Consider the following 25,018-nt stretch of genomic DNA (forward strand, 5'->3'; position numbering starts at 1 on the left):
GAGTGCAACAGCATGATCTCAGCTCACTGCAACCTCCACTCCTGGATTCAAGCAATTCTTCTGCTTCAGCTTCAGGAGTAGCTGGGATTACAGGCGCCTGCCACCATGCCCAGCTTATTTTTGTATCTTTGTAGAAATGGGGTTTCACCATGTTGGCCAGACTGGTCTTGAACTCCTGACCTTGTGATCCTCCCATCTTGGTCTCCCAAAGTGCTGGGATTATAGGCATGAGCCACCGTGCCCAGCCTAGCAGGCTTTTAATCCCTACTCTCTCCATGATTGCTGGATTTGACTCTATAGTCGAAAACGGTCAATCTTCCTGATGGAGACTCTTAGGTGAAGGCAGCATTCCCATCTCAAAATGGCATCTTCACACAACTGCAACAAATGGTAGGAGGCCATGATTCTTGATGGAGGAAAAAGAGCATTACCTAGGTATTTTCCTGAAGCTTACAAGAAAGCCTACTGGCCTAGACTTCTAGATCCTTCTCTCATGGCTACATAGCTTGGTCAGCTCCTCAGGGCATGACTGAAGGCAGCCAGACTGGTTTATCCTAACATATGCACCAGAACATAAGCACTGCAGGAGCTGCTCTTCAAAAGAAGGGAGGAGGATCAGGTTTAAGGTTTGGTTCTGCCACTCACACATGACCCTGGACACCAGCCCTCACTGGGCTTGGCTTTTCCCATCTGTCTGCTCTGAAAGACAGAGCAGGGTAGTAATTTTCTTCAACTTTGGAGAGGAGGCTAATGCCTAAGAGAGGGTGCCCCAAACACTCCTAGGTTCTGATGTGTTTATATTGTCACTGAGGGATGTGCATCATATTTCTTACGTGCAGCAGAAGGGGGGAAAATTTTGACTCATTTGACTACACAGCCGAGAACCCTCAAGCTTTCTAATGCACTATGATTCCAGTTATCTTGAGAGGCTACACATCTATTCAGACATGCTTCTATAGCTCAAAATACTTCTGTAATTCTTTGGAAATCCCCTTCAAAGGATATACTTTTGAATCCCCTAAATGGTAAAAATTCTGCTCGCTTTAGGATGGATTTCATTTTAACAAACAGCTGAAAATCAAATCCAAGTGTCCTCAATAAATTGTGTGATCAAATTGAGTAATAACAATTTTGATCAAAAGTGCAGTGTGAATCATGTAAAGTCCTATTAAGCAAAGACTGGAAGGAATTGGGAACTGTTTAAACTTGTATAAGGATAATTGGCTTAAGAGTAAATATTTGTTTTTAAAGGTTCCCTTTTGTTTTAAAGTTGAATTATTAAATGGGTTAGATAAGTTATTAAATTTAACTGGAATTTTTTTTAAAGACTGATTTCAATAACATGTAAACTGATGCCAAAGGGTGATTATTTTGAAAGGGACATAGTTTTTTGGTAGAATAAATTCAGGTATATGTAGAAAAAAAAAAAGCCGCAGATATTACATTTTCTTTTTTCTTTTTGTTCCTTTTCTTTTCCAAGTAGATAATCCCAGCAAAAGCTATTACTTTATCATCAAGTGGTACTTTATGTTCCTAAGAAAAACAGTCACATGTTTTAAGAACTGCAGCCTCCAAGAGGTACAATCAATGTACCAACTGTTGATGTATGAACAGCCTCGAGGCAAAATTTTAAATGGCTCACAACTGACCATACAAAGAATTTTATCTGTAACAGGCAAGCTACCCTCAAAACCAGAGAATTATCCCAAGGTATCTGAGGGTGCTCATGGGAGCCACTTCCAGATCACACATGACCCTGAAAGAAAGTTGATCTGGAACTACTGCAAACCAAACAACCCTGCAAATGAGTTATTTAACAAATCCAAATAAAACATTTTCTTAATAGCTTTTACGTACAAAAGGTGTCATCCAGAGACTGCCCTGGTTTATTTACATCTTCAAAATATAAACAAAATCAGCCGGGCCATGGTGGCTCACGCCTGTAATCCCAGCACTTTGGGAGGCCAAGGCGGGCAGATCACCTGAAGTCAGGAGTTCAAGACCAGCCTGGCCAACATGGAGAAACCCCATCTCTACTAAAAATACAAAAAAATTAACCAGGCATTGTAGTGGTCACCTGTAATCCTAGCTACTCAGGAGGCTGATTCAAGAGAATCACTTGAACCCAGGAGTCAGAGGTTGCAGTGAGCCGAGATCATGCCATTGCACTCCAGCCTGGGTGACAGAGCAGGACTCCATTTCAAACTAACAAAAAAACAAACAAAATGTAAATATTCTATTTTCATCCAACTTAAAATCCACACTGCTAAAAGAAAGTGGCCACTGATATAAGAAAATGGCAGGCCAGGCGCGGTGGCTCATGCCTGTAATCCCAGCACTCTGGGAGGCTGAGGCAGGTGGATCACAAGGTCAGGAGTTCGAGACCAGCCTAGCCAATATAGTGAAATCCTGTCTCTACTAAAAATACAAAAATTAGCTGGACATGGTGGTGTGTGCCTATAGTCACAGCTACTCGGGAGGCTGAGGCAGGAGAACCTCTTGAATCTGGGAGGCAGAGGTTGCAGTGAGCTGAGATCACACTATGGCACTCCAGCCTGGGAGACAGAGCAAGACTCCATCTCAAAAAAAAAAAAAAAAAAAAAAAAGAAAGTAAAGAAAATGGCATACTTTAAAGCAGCTGTCATAAAAACAATTCAAGGTTGGTTTTATGTTTTTTAAAAGATTCAATGTTGCTTAGGGGCTGAGGAAGAGGGCCATAAAAGACTACATACAATCAGCAAATTTCCATTCTAGGAATCTATCCCAAGGAAATAACTAAGCAGTTCAGACTCATTCAAGAGTTTTGCAACATGAAAGTGAATTATATTGTTTATACTAATGAAAATAAAAACAGTCGGGCATGGTGGCACAGGCCTGTAGTTCCAGCTACTTGGGAGGCTGAGGTGGGAGGATCGCTTGAGCCCAGGAGTTCTGGGCTGTAGTGTGGTATGCCGATTGGGTGGGTGTCTGCACTAAGTTCAGCATCAATATGATGACCTCCCAGGAGCGGGGACCACCAGGTTGCCTAAGGACTGGTGAACTGGCCCAGGTCAGAAATGGAGCAGGTCAAAACTCCCATGCTGATCAGTAGTGGGATCGCCCCTGTGAATAGCCACTGCACTCCAGCCTGAGCAATATAGCAAGACCCTGTCTCTTAAAAAAGAAAGAAAAGAAAAGAAAAACATATCTGTGTAGTGAAAAAAACTTAAAAAAATAAAAATAAAAACAGCCTCCATATCTAAATACTTGAATGGTCAAATTATGGCACATTCACTCCATTCAGAGGAATACTATGAAGCCAATAAGAACAACATTGCAGGCCGGGCGCGGTGGCTCAAGCCTGTAATCCCAGCACTTTGGGAGGCCGAGGCGGGTGGATCACGAGGTCAACAGATCGAGACCATCTTGGTCAACATGGTGAAACCCCGTCTCTACTAAAATTACAAAACATTAGCTGGGCACGGTGGTGCATGCCTGTAATCCCAGCTGCTCGGGAGGCTGAGGCAGGAGAATTGCCTGAACCCAGGAGGCGGAGATTGCAGTGAGCCGAGATGGCGCCATTGCACTCCAGCCTGGGTAACAAGAGCGTAACTCCATCTCAAAAAAAAAAAAAGAACAATGTTGCAGAATTAAGTTTATTGACATAGATCTCTATGTTGCAGTGTAGGGAAGAATAAGATTATCTTTACATATATGCACATAGAAAAAGCATCTGGAAGAATATATGTCAAGATATCAGCAGATTAGTCTTTAGAGAAATGCAAATCAAAAGCATAATGAGTTACCACATCCACCAAGATGGCTAAAGTTAAAAAGATAAATAATAACAAGTATTGGTGAAGGTATAGAGACACTGTAACCCTCTGACATTGCAGGTAGAAATATAAAATAGTGCAGCTGCCTTGAAAAACAGGGAGTTCCTTGAAAGGTTAAACAAAGAGTTACCATATAACCGAGAAATCTCATTTCTAGATATATGCTCAAGAAGAGTGAAAATAATTGTCAATTCAAAAATTTGTATACAAATGTTCAGAGCAGAATTATTAATAGCCCCAAAGCAGAAACAATCCAAATGTCCCTCAAAGGATGGATGATATGGTTTGGCTCTGTGTCCGCACCCAAATCTCATCTTGTAGCTCCCATAATTCCCATGTGTTGTGGAAGGGACACAGTGGGAGATAACTGAATCATGGGGTGGGTCTTTCCTGTGCTGTTCTCATGATAGTGAATAAGTCTCACGAGATCTGATGGTTTTAAAAATGGGAGGCTCCCTGCACAGGCTCTCTTTGCCTACTGCTATCCATGTAATTAAGATGTGACTTGCTTCTCCTTGCCTGCTGTCATGATTGTGAGGCCTCCCCAGCCATGTGGAACTTTAAGTCCATTAACCCCATTTCTTTTGTAAATTGCCCAGTCTTGGGTATGTCTTTATCAGCATCGTGAAAATGGACTAGCACAATGGATAAATAGAATGTGATATATTCATATAATGGATTATTCAGCAAGAAAATGGAGCAAAGTACTGACACATGGTATTATACAACATGGATGAACCTTGAGAACATGATGCGAAGCTAAAGAAGCCAGTTACAAAAGATCATATGATGTATGATTACATTTATATAAGATTCCAGAATAGGCAGATTTATAGAGACAGAAAGTAGATTTGTGGTTGCCAAGGTCTAGGAAGTTTGGGGGGAAATGGTGAGTAACAGCTAACAGATATGAAGTTTCTTTCTGGGATGATGAAAGTGTTCTAAAATGGACTGTGGTGATGACTGCAGAATTCTGTGACTATACTAAAACCTACTGAATCATACACTTTAAATGGGTGAATTGTGATGCTAGGTGAAATATATCTCAATAAAATTGTTTAAAATGTTCATAGAGGTAATGTTTGGAAAATAAGATAATAGAAGGCTTGTTTTTTGTTTTTTTAATTTAGGCTTATCTATCCTTTCTAACTTTTCTACAATGAGTATGATTACTTTGAGGTAATCCCTCAAAAAAAATCTTCCCCTGTTATCATACGGAAAGCACTAAACACACAAATTAATTGAAAAAAATGGAAATATGCCTTTCCTTATAATCCCTATGGCCCTAGCAAGGTGACTGGCAGGCAAAGCACAGCTTATTGCCACATCAACCCTGATCTTATAATCCCAGTCCCCAGCCAAAGGCTGGGCACAGAAGTTCAATGTTTTCTGGTTTTTGTGTTTTTTTTTTGAGATGGAGTCTCATTCTGTTGCCCAGGTTGCAGTGCAGTGGTGTGATCTTGGCTCACTGCAACCTCCACCTCCCAGGTTCAAGCGATTCTCCTGCCTCAGCCTCCTGAGTACAGGGGATTACAGGCACACGCCACTGTACCTGGCTAATTTTTGTATTTTTAGTAGAGATGGGGCTTTGCCACGTTAGCCAGGCTGGTCTCAAGTACCTGACCTCAAGTGATCTGCCCACTTTGGCCTCCTAAAGTGCTGGGATTACAGTTGTGAACCACCACACCCAGCCGAGAATTTCAATGTTTTTTTGCATGGACGATGGTTTACTAAGGTGCTACTAAAGCAACAAATGTAATGGTGTACTCAGAACATTTCCTATTGGGTTATAGGAGACATTCTGCGGGGAAAAAAGTGAAAAAAAAATAGAGAACATTGTATTTTTATACTGTTGTATTTGCTGTATGTTTGAGCAAGGATCATAAGATAATCAGAAGTGATATAGAGACTGTCTAAAACCAGTTGTGTTGCTCTAACACAGGGACGTTTGAAACCAAACATGGGATACAGGTAAAGATAGGAGAAAAAAAAACAGTTTCTGGGAAATATTTCCAACCAGTATGTTTATAATTCACAACTATGATTCACAAGTCCTATTTTTTAAGCCAGCATCACACTCTAATCATATTCCTAGGTTACAAGCCCAGAGTTATTTGTGCATAATAAAAACTGAATCCATTAAGATGATACATTAGGCTTTTCTTCCCCATACATCTCTTTTGGGAGAACATTTGATTATAAAACCTACACAATATTGAACCTACTTTGGATCCCAAAACCAAAGAGGTTTCCTATGAAAGTGAAACAGTTATCCAAGGATTCTTTCAACTGAAAAATGGAATCCAAATCTGGGGCAGGCAAATAATGAAACCCTCAGACTCATGCAAGTGGTACTATTCCATCCAGACATGAAGAAAATTTTAAGTAGCTCATTGGATTTATGTTCAGAAATATGGTTATTGTTGAACTCTCTCTTGAATAACTCTCTGATACATTTTTATCCTGTGCTCTAAGAAGCTACATTACTGCAGAAGGCTGAGTAGGCAGGCAAGTTAATGAAACAATACACATGTGCACAACTACAGTTTAATTTCATGATTGGCAGCCCTGATAACAGACTCAATGAAACATTCTACTTATGGCCTCAGTATAACCAGCTTGATATCGCCTATTACGATAATTAATGCAGGTGATCACCGTCAGAAAAAATGATAAGCAAAGACATTTCTAGTTAAGACTCATCTATCAGATTAGTGTTCTGTACACCTATGATCCTCAGTTCTCTGACATTTTAAAAACCTCCCTCTAAAACCAAAATATTGGCTAAATGAAAGAAATTTGATATATTATAGCTTTAAAAAAAAAAAGGTACTTAGCCTCACATTGTACTGATTTCTTTGATAATTGAGAGATGTGGCACCTAAACACTCTAAAATGAGGACTGCTGACAGTGATGATGTAACACTAACCAACTCTCTAAGCAAGATAGAGGTCTAGGAAGAAAGGAGAAACTCACGGACTAAATAAGCACATTCTGGATTAACAAAAGACAGCCTCAAGTGCTTAATAATACCAATGTTATTGCATTTTGGATCTGGTAGCCTAAAGTCTCAACTCATAATGAGTCAATGTCTGGTTCCATAAGACAAACACTGAAAGAAAATCACAGTATTGCCTCCAATGCAATAGTTACTCCATCAATCAAAAAGAAATATCATCAAAAACTATTTCTTGCAGAAGCATAACATAACATTCAAAACATGATGACTTAGAGTAAAAAGCATCTTTGGAGGGTAAAGAGAATTTACCTTTATTATCTATTATACACATGCGAAGAAGGTGCCTTCTTTCACAGGTTAGCTGTCTCCATTTCACCTATCAGGAAGGAGTCTCTAAGAAGTAAAATAACAGCTGGGTACAGTGGCTCACCCCTATGATCCCAGCACTTTGGGAGGCCGACACAGGGTATTATCTGAGGTCAGGAGTTTGATACCAGCCTGGCCAACATGGTGAAACCAGTCTCTACTAAAAATACAAAAATTAGGACGGGCATGGTGGCTCATGCCTGTAATCCCAGCACTTTGGGAGGCTGAAATGGGCGGATCACCTGAGGTCGGGAGTTTGAGACCAGCCTGACCAACATGGAGAAAGCCTGTCTCTAAAAAATAAATAAATAAATAAAATAAAAATACAAAAATTAGCCAGGTGTGGTGGCGGGCGCCCATCATCCCAGCTACTCAGGAGGCCGAGGCATAAGAATCACTTGACCCCAGGAGGTAGAGGTTGCAGTGAGCCAAGACTGCACCATTGCACCCCAGCCTGGGCAACAAGAGTGAAGAAACTCCATCTCAAAAAAAAAAAAAAAGTAAAATAACATGCCTAAGGCACAGCTAGCAAGTGACCAGTTAGAACTCAGATTTATCTGATTTTACACCCATTGCATTCTGCACAACATCACTGTTGCCTGATTTAACAGCAAACTCTGGTATAAGTTTCATTTACAATTTAAAAATAATAATTCTTACTATGTTTGGAGGTGAAAACTCTTAAGAGAAAATTCTAGGAGTGAAATTCTGATCTTTCTTTTTTTTTTTTTTTGAGATGGAGTCTTGCTCGCTCTGTCACCGAGGCTGGAGCGCAGAAGCTCTATCTCTGCTCACTGCACCTCTGCCTCCCGGGTTCAGGTGATTCTCCTGACTCAGCCTCCCCAGTAGCTGGGATTACAGGCCAACGCTAACAAGTCCAGCTACTGGTTTTTTTTGTTTTTGTTTTTTGCATTTTTAGTAGAGACGAGGTTTCACCACTTTGGCCAGGCTGGTGTCGAACTCCTGACCTCAGTGATCCACCTGCCTCCGGCTCCCAAAGTGCTAGAATTACAGGTGTGAGCCACAGTGCCTGGCCTGACCTTTCACCTAAATAGTAGTTACACTAAACTATAACCTTTTGATAAGGGTCTAGACTATTTTACCCTGAACTCTGAGAAGTTTGGATTTCTAAATGCAAATTGGAAATATTTACACAAACTGAAACTATATAGTTTCAACTAAAGCTAAATCATTGTTTTTGGCTCTTTAGCCTAAGTTATTCAATAATCAAACACTAGAATCCAGAGAAAAAGTAGAATCCAGTGAAAAAGTAGCAAAAGGAGATATGTGGCAAAGGAAACACCTATCCCTGGATGATATGAAATGATCGAATTCCATGTCAAACATTTGGTCATTCTGCTTATACCTTCACTTATGAGCAGATGCCAGGCAGTAGTTAACCAATCCAAGGTGAGGTGCTCAAGTTCAAAACCTGACCTTAGTTGTAAAAGTGGGGTTTTTATTTGAAAGAAAAACTTAACTTCCACAAGTTTTATTATAAATCGAGTGTCAACAAATGTTCCTTTAATAAAAATAAAAACAACTGAATTTGAAAAAGGCGAACTTATTTATTTACTTCGTCTATTCCAAATTCTTGTTACTCCAAGAGTACAGATGGTTATTTACCTAAAATCCAAAACCTCCACAGTGTTCACGCGGTGGCTGGCACGCTGGCACACACACATGTCAATGCTCTACTGGGACACCTGGTACATGATATCCCTATTAAAGAGTACACAGTACCTTTAAAGAGGTCATTAAACAGAACACGGACAAGTTTGCCATGCCCACATCCTGAACAATACGTTTTGTAAAAACACTCACTAATTTAGGTTCTTCCAACCAGAAGGAAAAAAAAAGCTAAGTCTCCCACAAAATGTCCTCCTCAAATACACAACTGAGTGAAGGTCGTAAATAGCGAAATAAGGGTAAACCAGGCCCTATCATTCATCTCCTCCAGAAAAAGATGAAAAGACATTTCTGACGGCCCCAGGTGCTCTCCCACGAGGAGACACTCATTTGAGACTGTGAAGCGGCCTCACCTCGAACCCATGCGTGATCTTGCAACAGTGCAATTCCCACGGCTCCACTTGCTCAAGGAAGTCTCGGTGCACAGAAAAAAGCCTGCAGCCTCCCAATACCAAGAAACCAGCAGGGCAAGTGGCAGAAGCAAGCCCTCAGGTGAGAGTCCTTACCCACTGTTGCATACGTTCCCCAAAGTTTTCGAATTTTTAAAAAGTTCCAACAAGGATTCGCAGCGCAGGAAAGACCCCTTCCTGGATCCCAGTGCCCTTTCCGTTCCTCCGGCGGCCCCCGCCAGGCAGCGCCGGCGCCCACCCTCGAGGAGGAGGATCCCCCGCAGGTGGGCGGCCTCCCCAGGCCGGGGACTTCCGGGACCCCCAGGTGCCGTCCAGGGCGACACAAAGTTGCGCCCGAGCCCGCGGGGTCCCGGGAGCCGCTGCCTGTGACAGCCGCGCTGGACCGGGAGACTCTTCGGGCGGCGGACGCCTCGGTGGTGCCGCGACTCCCGTCAGGGAAGCGCTCCCGGCCCGGCGCCTTCTCCTACGCCCGGCCTGAGCCTCCCCCGGCGGGGCGCACGCGGCCTCTGGTCACCGCCGCGTTCCCGGCTCGGACTCCAGCCCCGGCGGCCGGCGCGAGCTGTCCTCCACCCCACGCTCCCCGGTCACTCACCCCGAGGCCGGGCAGCAGCAGTGTCAGCAGCAGCAGCAGCAGCAGCAGCCGCCGCCGCCAGACCGGCATGGCGGGGACTCGGCTCTGGCTCCGGGGGCGGTTCGGAAGGAGGACGGGGCGGGGGCGCCGCGACGACAGCGCGGCGGTGACCGAGCCTCAGCGGACGCAGAGCTGACTAGGCGGCGGCGGCGGCGGCGGCGGCACCCCCATTCCCGGCCCTATAAGCGCCGGGTGCCACCGCTTCTTCCGGTCGGGGCGGGGTTGGGGGGCGGGAAAGAGATGGGGCCAATGTAGGGGGCGTGTCCGGCGCTGAGAGGAGGGCGTGTCCGGAGCGGGGATATAGGAGGGACTGGTTCGGGGCGGGGCCGAAGGCGGCGCTGGCATCTAGCTGGCATTGCTCCTGAAGGCTGCAGCGGCTGTAAAGGTCCAGGCCTTGGCGTTCAGCGTCTGGGTGACTGGGTGATCGAGGCGCGAAGCTTGTATGTGGCTGGGAGAGACCGGCAATGCCCCCACCAAGCGGTCCCATTTACCCCGCCGAGGGACCTGCGCGGTCAGACTTCATCTGTGAAAAGGACAGGATGTGGGCGGTCCCAGGTGACCAGAAGCCCCCTTTTCGTCTTTCCGCCGTGGTGGAATCACCCGCGAGGTTTACTGAGGCGACCTTCAGGGCGAGGGTTTCAGCAGCTGCCGGGGACTTGCAGCCAACAAGGCGCAGCTGCCCCTCGTGGCAGTCGCAGTGTTCACAGCCCTAGGGTCCTCCAGCTGTGCCTCTTCTCCTCCAGGGCCCCTTTCTTTCTTTTCCTTGCCCTCAGGAATTCCCCTCAAGTCATGGCCAACAGCCATCAGTTCCCTTTGGAATGAACCACAGCCAAGTCACTCACCAAAAATTATAAGGAGGCAACCATTTCGGCCACTTGTGTCACGTGTTGACGTGACACACATGGATGTGAAGCTGGAGATAGCCTGGGTCACAACTCGTTGGGGGGAGGTTGTGGGTTGAGGCCTCCTGCAGGGTCTGTGTGAGGGTGTAGACTACTAATTAAAGAGCTCTGCAGCTGTTTGGTCACTGGCAGTGGCCTCCACTGAGAGGAACATGGAGAGGGAGGACATGTCTTTTGCAAGGAAAGAGAGTAAATTGAGATTGGAGCCCAAGGAAAGGTATTGAACTTATCCTAGGAGAAAAAGAAAACAGGGTTACGAAATTCTCTAATTTTTCCTGACTTGCTCATTTCAGAGCCTAAAATTTGTGATAATTCGAAAGAGAAGAATAAGCAACTCTAGACAAAACAACAAAGTAGTAGTGGGGGACTGGCCGAATGTCCAGTCCGTGTGCATTATGGTCCATCCTAGCCAACTAAAACACAAAAATGAGAGTAAGCCCAGATCCTGCAAATAGAGCTCCCCACTCCTAACCCCCTAAGCCTGGATTACAATTAAGGGACTAATCCTACCGCATGCTGGAGACCCCAACACACCTCTGTAAGAGTGGGAAGAATCTTGGCAACTGTGTAAACAGTAGAGACATTTTGAAAAGTGTTGCCTGCATATCTAAATGCAAACAGGTTTGGGATGGGCAGAGAGATGTACTGAGACGCCCAGCACTTCTGAGCAGTGTAGCCAGGCGTCCAGGGAGGAGCCTACAACCCTGAAACTTGGAGGCGCTCTTTGTTTCTAGACCTTTTATCTTTTCTTTTTAGAGATGAGGTCTCACTGTGTTGCCCAGGTTGCTCTTCAACTCCTGGGCTGAAAAGATCCTCCCCAGTAACTGGGACTACAGGTGTGCCCCATAACACCTGGCTTGGGAGGAGCCCTTTAATGATTACCTGTCCAGTTTGCCAGCTGTCAACAGCATAGACCCTGTATACTTGCATTACAAGAGTAGCTTGACTGAAAAATGTCACTTTCACATCACCCCCCACCCCCCCAGTGCTTTTTCTCAAACAGAGTAAGTCTAGGAGGGGAAAACTCGCTGTACTGGAACTCTGGCAGCCCTTTTACAATTCAGAATGTCACTGTGACCCTGAAACATCAGCAGATGAAACACAAAGGGGAATGCTGACCTCAATTTGACTCATAAATCAGTTTTAAAGATCCTGGAAAGGAAAAAGAAAACAATCTGACCCAAGGAGGCTGGCCAGGTAGGTATATTTATCTTATACTCAGTTGGACCAAAGCCCCAGGGCTTAATTGCACTGTTATCTGTTCTCTGGATTTCTTATGCATCAGTTAGGTTATAACCAGTCCACATGCTTCATGCACTTCTCCACTTGACTGGCAATCCAGACTGATAAGCACTGGTTTTATTTATGGTGGGACTGCCCATAATCTTGCTCCACAGTGAAGTACTTCTCTAGGCAGCTTTTTGCTTATGATAAAGTAAAAGCTGGCAGTACCGATACACACCAACAGAAATGGAATATTTTGTAGGGTGCCTTTGAAGTGGACCTGCCCATATAAAAGACCTGAAAATCAGTAGTAAATGACCTTTCTGCAAGTCACATTAAATAATATCCACTGAATAAAGCAAAGGTCATGGTTTTCGTGTAAAGACAAGCCTTCTTTCCCACCAATGTAAAAAACATATATACATCAGATTCAACAAAGAACTGTACCAGGCCCTGATTATAGGGAGGTGGGAGAAAATCTTATTTTCACTTCTCTTTAAATCACTGGTTCCCGAAGTTGGAGAGGGAAAAAACCAAAAAAAAAAAAAAAAACAGATTTCCAGGCTCATGCCTGTAATCCCAGCACTTTGAGAGGCCGAGATGGAAGGATTGCTTGAGATCAAGACCGGCTTGGGAAACATAGTGATACCCTGTTCTGTAAAAAAAAAAAAAAAAAAAAAAAAAAAATTAGGCATGGTGGTGCACACCTGTAGTTCCAGTGACTTGGGAAGCTGAGGTGGGAGGATGGCTTGAGCCCGGAGGTCAAGGCTGCAGTGCCTGGACGACAGAACAAGACTCTGTCTCAAAAAAATAAAAATGAAAAATCTATTTCCAATAACTTATTGTACCTTTTTCCCTGACTGATTCACAATGTCCAGGGGCAGAGCCAGAGTACAGTTTCCACTGTACACTGAAGGCAGTGAAGATCAGGGCTCCAGGACAATCATGATGTCCAGCCTTAATCCCTGCGGTCATGAATCCGTTTTAGTTTAGCAAATGTTGCCCTCTAGTGGAATAAATTATGACCCCAAAAAAGGAGTCTGCCTGTCTGATTTGTGTTTAAAACCCTTCAAAATCTTATTTAAAAATGCTTGTGAGGTTGATTCGCAGACAGCTCTTTAGTGAGAAGATAGATACCTTTGAAGGAGGAGACTTGAAAGAAAAATCTAGTGAAACCAGAAAGGTCATGGTTGACAGCTCCAGTAACATTTCAAAGGAACAGTATCTAGCAGAATAAATCAAGTCAGATTTTTTTTTCAGTGATCTCTTTGTTGCTGCTGCTTCCAGAACTGAACTTACAAAATGTGTGGAATAGTTCTGGGATAAATATGAATACAACAATACTGGGGCCAGGTGCTGTGACTCACACCTGTAATCGCAGCACTTTGGGAGGCTGAGGCAGTGGGTATCTTGAGCCTAAGAGTTTGAAAACAGTCTGGGCAACATAGTGATACCTTGACCCTACAAAAAAAATAATTAGCCAGGTGCGGTGGTGCACACCTGTAGTTCCAGTTACTCTGCAAGCTGAGTTGGGAGGATCACTTGAGCCTGAGAGGTGGAGGCTGCAGGGAGCTGAGATCGCACCACTGCACTCCAGCCTGGGCAGCAGAGCGAGACCCTGTCTCAAAACAAACAAAAACCAATGAAGCAAGAGTCTCTGACAGCAAACTAAATTCTTATATCCTTCCTGCTCTTATGTTTAAGGGACATTTTAAAAGCTGTTCTCATTGTTGAGCACTTTGGTTATTAGGTAACTAGAACTTTGGCTATTCCTGTTCTAGGATGACTGGATTGGAAGATGGTGACACTCATTCTAAGAAGTTCCCTTTACCACAGAATCCCATCCACTACATACTTTCTTATTTTCTTTTTTAACATTATACCATAAGGAGTAAAAAGTGATTATTTCTTTTTTTTTTAAAGACGGGGTTTCACCATGTTGGTCAGGCTAGTCTTGAACTCCTGACCTCAGGTGATCTGCCCGCCTTGGCCTCCAAAGTGCTTGGATTACAGGCTTGAGCCACCGCGCCTGGCCAAAGTGATTGTTTCTTATTATTTTTTTATTGGCTGTTTGCTGTTTGAAATGTGCAACTACATGCTTTATGACATTATCTTGTCTTATCTTTACTTTAAGATCATGACCTTTGCCTTATGTAGTGGATGTCACTTATTTTTTTTTCAGAGACAAGACCCTTCCCCCGCCACCTGGCACCCATCACTCACCACCCCATTCCCAGATTCTACCCTGTGGGATAACTTAGGCTAATCCTGACTCGTTATTTGTTCACTTGTCTCTGGGTGTTGTATTCCACACCCACTTGTGCCAAGTCTATATGCCGCCACAGAAAGTATCCAGTGTCCCCAGTTTATAGTACATTAATATTCTCAAAGGGCCAAGGCAGCACCGAGATGGAAATGGCCATCTCTCAAAGTGCCTCCACTTCCTTGCTGGCTAGCCCTCCTAATCCCCTGAGGTCTGGCTTAATTCCACAGAACTCTCTGGAAACTTCTTTCAAGCAGCTCATTAACATTCTTCCTCTTGTAAAATCCCCTTGGACCTGATTCCTGGGTCATTTCTTTTCCCCCCCACCAGACCTCTTTCTGATTCGGATATATTATGGGTTCTTTCCTCTCAAACTTTTCCTCCTTGGACATTACCATTTTCTGGCTTTCCTCCTATGTCACTGCTTTTTTTTCCCCCTTCCAGATTCTGTGTGTTTTTTTTTTTTTGGCAGGGGGTGGGGTTGGGGTTTGAGCCAGGGTTTAGGTCTATTGCCCAGGCTAGAGTGCAGTGGCACCATCTCAACTCACTGCAACGTCTGCCTCCCAGGCTGAAACCCCCAGGAGCATACCATCCTCTCATCTCAGCCTCCAGAGTAGCTGGGATCACAGATACACATCACCACACCTGGCTAATTTTTGTATTTTTTGTAGAGGCCAGGGGAGTGGGTCTCCCTTTGTTGCCCAGGCTGGTCTCAAACTTATGCTCAAGCTCAAGCAATCAGCCCACCTCAACCTCCCAAAGTTGGGATTCAGCCCGGCACAGTGGCTCATGCCTATAATCCTAGTACTTTGGGAGGCCAAGGCGGGTGGCTCACCTGAGGTCAGGAATTCGAGACCAGCCTGGTCAACATGGTGAAACCCCGTCTGTGCTAAAAATACAAAAATTAGTTGGGTGTGGTAGCAGACACCTTTAGTCCCAGCTACTTGGGAGACTGAGGCAGGAGGATCACTTGAACCCCGAGAGGCAGAGGTTGCAGTGAGCCGAGATCGTGCCATTGCACTCCGGCCTGGGCAGCAAGAGTAAAACTCCATCTCAAAAAACAAAACAAAACAAAAACAAAGGAAACTTCCTAATTAAAAATTAAATATTTCCCCAAGAGAAAGGAAACATACACCCACACAAAAGCTTGTACACAAATGTTCATGGCAGCATTATTCATAATAGTGAAAAATGGAATCAACCCAAGTGTCCATCAACTGAAATGAAAAAACAAAATATGGCATTATCTATTTAATGGAATATTTGGTAATTGACAAGCATTGAAATATTGATACATGCTCCAATAGGGATGAACTTTGAGGACGTTTTGCTTAGTGAAAGAAGCCAGTCGCAAAAGATCATATATTGTACTATTCTGTTTATATAACATGTCCAAATCTAGAAAAACAGAAAGTAGATAAGTGGTTGTTTAGGGCAGGGAAAGCAGATGGGGAAGACTGGAGATTGACGATAAAGGGGTGTGGATTTCTTTTTGGGTTAATGAAAATATTTTGAAGTTGACTCTAATGATGGATGCACAACTCTGTTAATACACCAAAGCCACTGAATTTGTACTTCATTTGTTGCCCAGGCTAGAGTGCAGTAGTGTGATCATGGCTCATTGCAGCCTCAACCTTCTGGGCTCAAGCAACTCTCCCACTTCAGCCTTCCGAGTAGCTGGGACAGCCTTCCTAGTAGCAGGTGCCCTGCCACCATGCCTGGCTAAATTTTTTTTTATTATTTGTAGAGATGAGTTCTATGTTGCCTGGGTTGGTTTCAAACTCCTGGGCCCAAGCGAGCCTCCTACCTCGTCCTCCCAAAGCGCTGGGATTACAGGCCTGAGCCACGGTGCCCAGCCTGAATTTGTACTTAAATGAATGCACTGCATGGTATGTAAATTATTCCTCAATAAATATATTATAAAAATGTAAATGACCTACATGCCAGGTAAAAGGCTGAAATGACTGAGCTGAAAAAAATCAAGACAATTATATGATGTCTGCCAAAATTAAACTTCAAATACAAAGTCATAGGTAGGCTAAAAGTGAAAAGATGGAGAAAAATAAGATAGACCTTGTGAAACCAATCGTAAGAAAGTTGGAAAGGTTATACTGACATTGGACAAATTGACTTTAACACAACAAATGTTACCAGAGATAAAACGGGACATTTCACAATGATAAAACAGTCTATTCAGGAAAAAAACATAGCGATCCTAAACACCTAGATGTAAACACCTAAAAACAGTTTGAAAATACATGAAGGAAAAATGGAAACAACTGATGTGTGAAAAAAATTAACTCACAATTAGATTAGATTTCAATACTCATCTGCTGATAGAATAAGTAGGCAGAAACTAACTGATAAGATTTTCAGCCTCTGTGTTACTGACATTTTTGGCCAAATAATTTTTCTAGGACTTATCTATTTATTTATTTTTGAGACGGAGTTTCGCCCTTGTTACCCACACTGGAGGGCAATGGCACGATCTCGGCTCACCACAACCTCCACCTCCTGGGTTCAAGAAATTCTCCTGCTTCAGCCTCCCAAGTAGCTGGGACTACAGGTGCGCACCACCATGCCCAGCTAATTTTTGTATTTTTTAGTAGAGATGGGGTTTCACCTCGTTGACCAGGATGGTCTCGATCTCTTGACCTCGTGATCCACCCGCCTCGGCCTCCCAATGTGCTGGGATTATAGGCGTAAGCCACTGCGCCCGGCCTATTTATTTATTTATTTATTTGAGATGGAGTCTCACTCTGTCCCCCAGGCTGGTGTGCAGTGGAGTGATGTCGGCTCACTGCAACCTCTACCTCCTGGGTTCAAGTGATTCTCCTGCCTCAGCCTCCCGAGTAGCTAGGACTATAGGTGTGCCACCATGCCTGGCTAATTTTTGTTTTTTCAGTAGATACAGGGTTTGCCATGTGGACCAGGCTGTTCTTAAACTCCTGACCTCAGTTGATTCACCCGCCTTGGCTTCCTGAAGTGCTGGGATTACAGGCATGAGCCACCACGCCTGGCCAAGTTTTATTTTAGTTTTAATTGACCAGCTCAGTCTTTGTTGTGGGGGCTGTCTTGTGCATTGTGGAATGTTTAGCAGCAAGCCGGGTGCAGTGGCTCACGCCTGTAATCCCAACACTTTGGGAGGCTGAGGTGGGTGAATTGCTTGAGTCCAAGAGTTTGAGACCAGTCTAGGCAACATGGCGAAACCCCATCTCTACAAAAATAAATAAATAAATATACATATATATGAATGTTTAGCAGTATCCCTAGTCTGTATCTGTATGAGTTACCTAGGGCTGCCATATCCATGTACTGCAACGTGGGTGGCTCAAAACAACAGAAATCTATTCTATCACCACTCTGAAGCTAGAAGTCTGAGAGTAAAATGTTGGCAGGGCCACACTTTCTCTGAATCCTCTAGGGAAGGTCCTTCTATGCGTGTTCCAGCTTCTGGGAGCCCCAGGTATTCCTTGGCTTGTGACCATCTAACTCCGATCTCTACCTCTGTCCTCAAACGTCTGTTTTCTCCTTGTGTGCGTCTGTGTCCAAATTTCCTGCTTCTTCTAAGGACACCAGTCAAACTGGATTAGGACCCATTCTATTAACTCACCTTGATTATATCTGTAAAGACCCTGTTTCCAAATAAGGTCACATTCACAGGTGATGGGGGTGAGGGTTACAACATTTTTTTTTTTTGACGCAGAGTCTGTGTCGCCCAGGCTAGAGTGCAGTGGCACAATCATGGCCCACTGCAGCGTCTAACTCCTGGGCTCAAGTCATCCTATTGCCTCAGCCTCCCAAGTAGCTGGGACTACAGGCACGTGTCACTGTGGCTGGCTTTTTTTTTTTCCTCCTTTTTTGAGAAGGAGTCTCGCTCTGTCACCCAGGCTGGAGCTTGGCCAACATGGTGAAATCCTGTCTCTACTAAAAATAGCAAAAACAAAAATAAACTGGGCATGGTGGCGTTTGCCTGTAATCCCAGGTACTTAGGAGGCTGAGGCATGAGAATTGCTTGAACCTGGGAGGCAGAGGTTGCAGTGAGCCAAGATTGCCCCACTGCACTCCAGCCTGGGCAACGGAGTGAGACTCTGTCCTAAATAAATAAATAAATATTTAAAAATATAGATTCTTTTCAAGTGCAAGATAGACCATATGCTGGGCATTAAAAGAAGTCTCAATATGATAGCCAACCTCTAAGATGGCTCCCCTAATTCCCTAATTCCTGGTATTCACGCCTTCGTGTAATCCTTGCCCATATGGTACCAGGGTTGGTCTAAGTGACCAACAGAATGTAGGCAGTGATGGTGCCCCTTCCATGACTGGATTATAAAAGACATCACAGATCGTGTTCCCTGCATCTTACCCACCTCTCAGGAGCACTTACCCTTCAGAATGCCGGCCAACTGCCATGTCACAAGTAGTGTGAAGGCAAGGCCCACAGCACATGAATGAGGCCGGAAATGGATGCTCCAGTCAAGCCTACAGACCTGGGTTACATCCTGATTGCAGCCTCATAAGAGACCCTACACCAGAATCACTGCACTAAGTAAGGTGTTCCCCTGTTTCTGACTCACAGGAGCCGTGAGATAATAAATGCCTGGGCTGGGCATGGTGGCTCATGCCTGTAATCCCAGCACTTTGGGAGGCCGAGGTGGGTAGATCACGAGGTCAAGAGATCGAGACCATCCTGGTCAACATGGTGAAACCCCATCTCTACTAAAAATACAAAAAATTAGCTGGGCATGGTGGCGCGTGCCTGTAATCCCAGCTACTCAGGAGGCTGAGGCAGGAGAATTGTCCGAACCAGGAGGCGGAGGTTGCGGTGAGCTGAGATCGCGCCATTGCACTCCAGCCTGGGTAACGAGTGGAACTCCGTCTCAGATAGATAGATAGATAGATAGATAGATAGATAGATAGATAAATAAATGCCTGTTGTTTTAAACTACCAGGCTCCAGGGTAATTAATTTGTTATACAGTAATAAATAAATCAATACACAAAATAATTAAAAGGATTGAAATATGCAGAGCATATTCTCTGACCACCAACAGAATTAAACTAGGTATTAGTAAAATAAGATATCTAAAAAATTGCTTTTTTTTTTTTTTTTTGAGATGGAGTCTCACTCTGCTGCCCAGGCTGGAGTGCAGTGGCACCATCTCGGCTCACTTCAGCCTTCTGGGTTCAAGCGATTCTCCTGCCTCAGCCTCCCTAGTAGCTGGTATTATAGGCGCCTGCCACCATGCCTGGCTAACTTTTTGTAGTTTTAGTAGAGACAGGGTTTCTCCATGTTGGCCAGGCTGGCCTCAAACTTCTGACCTCAGGTGATCCACCTCCTTGGCCTCCCAAAGTGCCGAGATGACAGGCATGGGTCAACCCGCTCGGCCACTATTTGGCTATTGAACATCATTCTTCTAAATAACCCATGGGCCTTTTCTGCCTCTACTACTTCCAGGGCACCTGTGAAAAAGCTTGTGATGAGGTGGGGTAAAAAATAGAAGCCTGTTCTCAAGTTCACCTTTGATTATACCCACCCCATAGAAGATGGAATCAATTTACAAAAATTTAAAAAATTACAAAATTTATTAAAATAATTTTAGTAAAATTAAATTTAAATTAATCAAAATTGCATTTCTATATACCAGCAATGAACTCTTGGAAACTGAAATTTAAAAACACTATCATCTTAGAAGCTTGACTAAAAAATAAAATAAAAACAGTATCATTCATGATGGCATTGTAAATGAAATCCTGAGGGATAAATTTCACATAATATATGCCAGATTGTACAATGAAAACTATGACATTGCTGTGGGAAATGAATAAGACTTTTTTTTTTTTTTGAGATGGAATCTTGCTGTCACCCAGGCTGGAGTACAGTGGCCTGATCTCAGCTCACTGCAACCTCCACCTCCCAGGTTCAAGCAATTCTCCTACTTCAGCCTCCTGAGTAGCTGGGACTACAGGCATGCGCCACCACACCCAGCTAATTTTTGTATTTTTGGTAGAGACAGGTTTTCACCATGTTGGCTAGGATAATCTCTTGACCTCGTGATCCGCCCACCTCGGCCTCCCAAAGTGTTGGGATTACAGGCGTGAGCCACCATACCCAGCCATGAATAAGACTTAAATAAATGAATAAATAGACTGTGTTTATGGGATGAAAGACTGAGTGTTGTTAAGATGTCAATTATTCCCAAATTGATCTACAGATTCAACACAATTTTAGGCAAAATTCCAACAGGTCTTTTGTAGAAATTGACAAGCTGATTCTAAAATGTGTCTGGAAATACAAACAACCTAAAATAGCCAAAAGAATTTGAGAAAGGACAAAGTTAAAGATCTTGTATATCTGATTTTAAGATGTACTATAAAGCAACAGTAATCAAGGGTATAGTATCAGCATAAGGATAAACAACAGTGCAAAAGAAGATACTGTTCAGAAACAAACCCACTCATATATGAGCAATTGCTTTGTTTGACAAACATGACCAGATAATTTAAGTAAAAAGATATTCTCTTCAACAAATGGTGCTGGAGCAAGTGAATATCCATATACAAACAAATGAACCTAACTCTTGTATCACACTGGACACAAAAATTAACTTGAAAAAGATAATAGACCTGAATGTGAGAACAAACACTATCAAACCTCTAGAAGAAGCCATAAAAGAAAAATCTGTATTAGGCAAAAATTTCTCAGATAACGTAACCACAAGCACTATGTACAAAATAAAATTGATAAATTAGATTTTAATCAAAACTAAAAACATCTCCTCTTTGAAAGACATTGCCAAGAAAATAAAAAAGCAGGACTGGGCACAGTGGCTCACACCTATAATCCCAGCACTTTGGGAGGCTGAGGCAAATGGATCACTTGAGGTGAGGAGTTTGAGACCAGCTTGGCCAACATGGTGAAACCCCGTCTCTACTAAAAATACAAAAATTAGCTGGGCACAGCGGTGCATGCCTGTAATCCCAGCTACTCAGAAGGCTGAGGCAGGAGAAATGTTGAACCCAGAGAAGGAGGTTGCACTGAGCTGAGATGGTGCCATTGCACTCCAGCCTAGGTGACAGAGTGAGACTCTGTTTCAAAAAAAAAAGAAAGAAAGAAAGAAAAGGAAAGGAAAAAGCAGGCTGAGCACAGTGGCTCATGCCTGTAGTCCCAGCACTTTGGGAGGCAGAGGCAGGCGGATCATGAGGTCAGGCGTTTGAGACCAGCCTGGCCAACATGGTGAAATTCCGTCTCTACTTAAAAATACAAAAATTAGCTGGGTGTGTTGGTGTGCACCTGTAATCCCAGCAAATTGGGAGGCTGAAGCAGGAGAATCACTTGAACCTGGGAGGCGGAGGTTGCAGTGAGCTGAGATCGAGCCACTGTACTCCAGCCTGAGTGACAGAGCAACACCCTGTCTCAAAAAAAAAAAAAAAAGACTTTACGCAAATGTTCATAACAGCTTTATTCTTACTGACCAAAACCTGCAAACAATCCAAATTCCATAAATACATGAATGGAAAAAATGGCATTGTAGCATATTTGTACCATGATATACTACTCAGTAACAAAAAGGAATGAATTACTGACCTGATAATATGTATAAAGCCAAGTGTGGTGGCTCAGGCCTATAATCCCAGAGACCCCTGGAAGCCAAGGCAAAAGGATCCCTTGAAGCCAGGAGTTCAAGACTAGCCTAGGCAACATAGTGAGACCCTATATCAAAAAAAAAAAAAAAAATTAGCTGGGCATGGTGGCTAATGCCCAGCTACATAGGAGGCTAAGGCAGGAGGATTACTTGAGCCCAGAAGTTCAAGGCTGCAGTGAGCTATGATGGCACCACTGCACTCCAGCCTGGGAGACAGAGCAAAAGGCTAACTCTTAAAAAAAAAAAAAGTGGGGCAGGGGGAATGAATCTCAGAAACATTAGATTGAGTGAAAGGAGCCAGACACAAAAGTTTGATTGATTCCATTTACAATAATTCCATTTTACAAAAATTTTGATTCCATTTACAAGAATATCTAAGACAATCAGTGGTTGCCTGGGATAGTGGTTGATGGCAGCAGGGACTGACTACAAAGAGACACGAAGGAACTTTTTGGAGTGATGAGAATATTCTATGTCTAGATTGTAGGGGAGGCTACACAAGTATACATATTTGTAAAAACCCAGGGAAATGGACACTTAAAATGGATACAAAAGAAGATACACTACTGGTCCCTGGAAAAGCATATGAAAAGATGCTCAGCATCTTCAGTTATCTGAAAAACGTAAATTAAAACCACTACGAGCTATTACTACACATCCACCAACATGGCTAAAATTAGAGTGGCAATACCATTCAGGGAAAAAGCCTATGCAGAAAAAAATAAATAAAGAGAAAGAAATAAAGTGGCAATACCAATCGTTGACTGGGCATATAAAGTTGATTTTTTTGGTTTGTTTTTGAGATAAAGTTTCACTCTTGTCGCCCAGGCTGGAGTACAATGGTGTGATCTGGGCTCACTGTAACCTCCGCCTCCTAGATTCAAGCAATTCTTCACCTCAGCCTCCCAAGTAGCTGGGATTTCAGGTGTGTACCACCACACCCAGCTAATTTTTATATTTTTAGTAGAGATGGGATTTCACCATGTTGGCCAGGCTAGTCTTGAACTCCTGACCTAAGGTGATCCTCTTGCTTCGGCCTCCCAAAGTGCTGGGATTACAGGTGTGAGCCACAGTGCCTGGCCTAAAGTTGATTTTTAAAAGAGCACCTATGGAACAGAAAACATGATTGCAAATGGATTAATGATCATATAAAAGATATTAAACCCTGTTAAAATTTAAACTACAATGAGACACTGTTTGATACCATGCTGACAATATCAAGAATTGGTGAAGGTGTACGCCAACACAGGAGTGCAAATTAGAGCACCCAGTTCGGGAAATAATTTGCTGTTATTTAGAAAGTTGAAAATGTGTCTACCCTACTGCCCAGCAGTTGTGCTTCTACACACATATCCTGAAAGAACTCTTGCATACACACAAGAATACCTGAAACAACTTTGCTTGTAAAAGTAAAAACTAGAAGCCATTATAAAAATACAACATAGGCTGGGCACGATGGCTCACGCCTGCAATCCCAGCACTTTGGGAGGCCAAGGCAGGCAGATCACCTGAGGTCAGGAGCTTGAGACCAGCCTGGTCAACATGGTGAAATCTCATCTCTACTAAAAATACAAAAATTATGCCATTCATGGTGGCACACGCCTGTAATCCCAGCTACTTGGAAGGCTGAGGAAAGGAGAATTGCTCCAACCCAGGAGGGGGAGATTGCAGTGAGCTGAGATCATGCTACTACACTCCAGCCTGGGTAACAGAGTGAGACCCTGTCTCGGAAAAAAAAAAAAAATCCAACATAATGAGATACACATGTAAAGTGCAGTGGACAATGTAATTACAACACAATTAAGGTTGAATTAATAAATATTTTATGCCATATTTGTACATGATAGTGAAAACATCTTCATTTCAACGATCCGTGGAACACTTATAAAAACTGATATTTTAGGTCACAAAGAAAACTTTCATACATTGCCCAATGCAGAAACTGTACCATAATGTAATAAATGTTGAGATAATAAAAGTTAAAACAGCAACAACATAGATAGTCTAGAGGTTACTAAACATTTGTCAAAATCATTACTGCTTTGGATTAAAGAGGAATCTTTTTTTTTTTTTTGAGATGGAGTCTTATTTGTTGCTCAGGCTGGAGTGCAATGCCTCGATCTCGGCTCATTGCAACCGCCACCTCCCGGGTTCAAGCAATTCTCCTGCCTCAGCCTCCCAAGTAGCTGGGATTACAGCCGCCTGCCACCCCGCCTGGTTAGCCTGGCTAATTTTTTGTATTTTTAGTAGAGACAGGGTTTCGCCATGTTGGCCCGGCTGTTCTTGAACTTCTGACCTCAAGTGATCCACCCACCTCTGTACAGCGCCCGGCCAAAGAGACATTTTTTTAAATTTAGAGTCTATATAGAAAATAACGAAAGTAAGAGCCCATTCAATTTTAAACTCAGAGGGTGAAATGCTTTCATTATTACGAAAAAAAAAAAAAAAAAAAAAAAAAAAACATTTTCCGTATTAAGAGGAAAAGAATTCCCAAGGAAAGCAGGGAGGCAATAAAGATAATCAGCGATTGTGACTGCTCGTGTACTGTGTCCTCTCCCAGTAGAGCAAACTCTCATTCATCCACCTGTATTTCCAGTGAATGGGCTCAATCACCTCTGCGAAGCTTTCCCTAAGTTAGCCTTTCTGTCCTTTGGGCTTCTACAGTAGGCTACTCATAGCTCTATTTTAGCATTTATTAAAGTTTTGCAGTCCCAGGAAGTTTTCCACATCACCCCTGTCCTTTAAAAAAACCTGTTTACCACTTAGAATGTGCCAGGCAATTGGCATTAATTCATCCCCCACCCTTCTTTTTGGCGGTGGAAGGAGTATTCCTAATTTCCAGAAATTGAGGCTCAGAAATGTTAAGGGAGCAAGGTCACAGAGCGAATGCATCACAAAATCAGGATGTGGTGCAGATCCGTCCACTTTCAATACAAGCTCTTTCCACTACAACATGTTACTTTGCACCTGGGGCAGTTTTTAGCTTTACATTCTCAACTCCTATCCTAGCTCCTGGTACAGAACATGTCACACAAGTTAGGCATCACTTGTCCCCGGCTCTTGGTAAAGTTTCCTTTTGTGTACTGCACATACACACGCTCATTAGCAGCAGG

At 43.4% G+C, this 25,018-nt stretch overlaps 1 protein-coding gene across 4 annotated transcripts in view; it reads right to left on the reverse strand.

The window, feature by feature from the left end:
* Positions 1–10,028, reverse strand: part of ERN1 (endoplasmic reticulum to nucleus signaling 1) — a 96,683-nt gene extending 86,655 nt beyond the window's left edge. For all 4 annotated transcript variants that reach the window (XM_035300452.3, XM_078373536.1, XM_078373535.1 and 1 more), the window contains exon 1: positions 9,833–10,028. In XM_035300452.3, the coding sequence (XP_035156343.3) occupies positions 9,833–9,901 (69 nt within the window). In that variant the 5' untranslated portion in view covers positions 9,902–10,028. The remainder of the gene's footprint in view (positions 1–9,832) is intronic.
* Positions 10,029–25,018: the final 14,990 nt, after the last annotated feature.

The sequence above is a fragment of the Callithrix jacchus genome, chromosome 5 (genome assembly GCF_049354715.1).
Source record: "Callithrix jacchus isolate 240 chromosome 5, calJac240_pri, whole genome shotgun sequence".
In the NCBI taxonomy this organism is placed as follows: domain Eukaryota; kingdom Metazoa; phylum Chordata; class Mammalia; order Primates; family Cebidae; genus Callithrix; species Callithrix jacchus.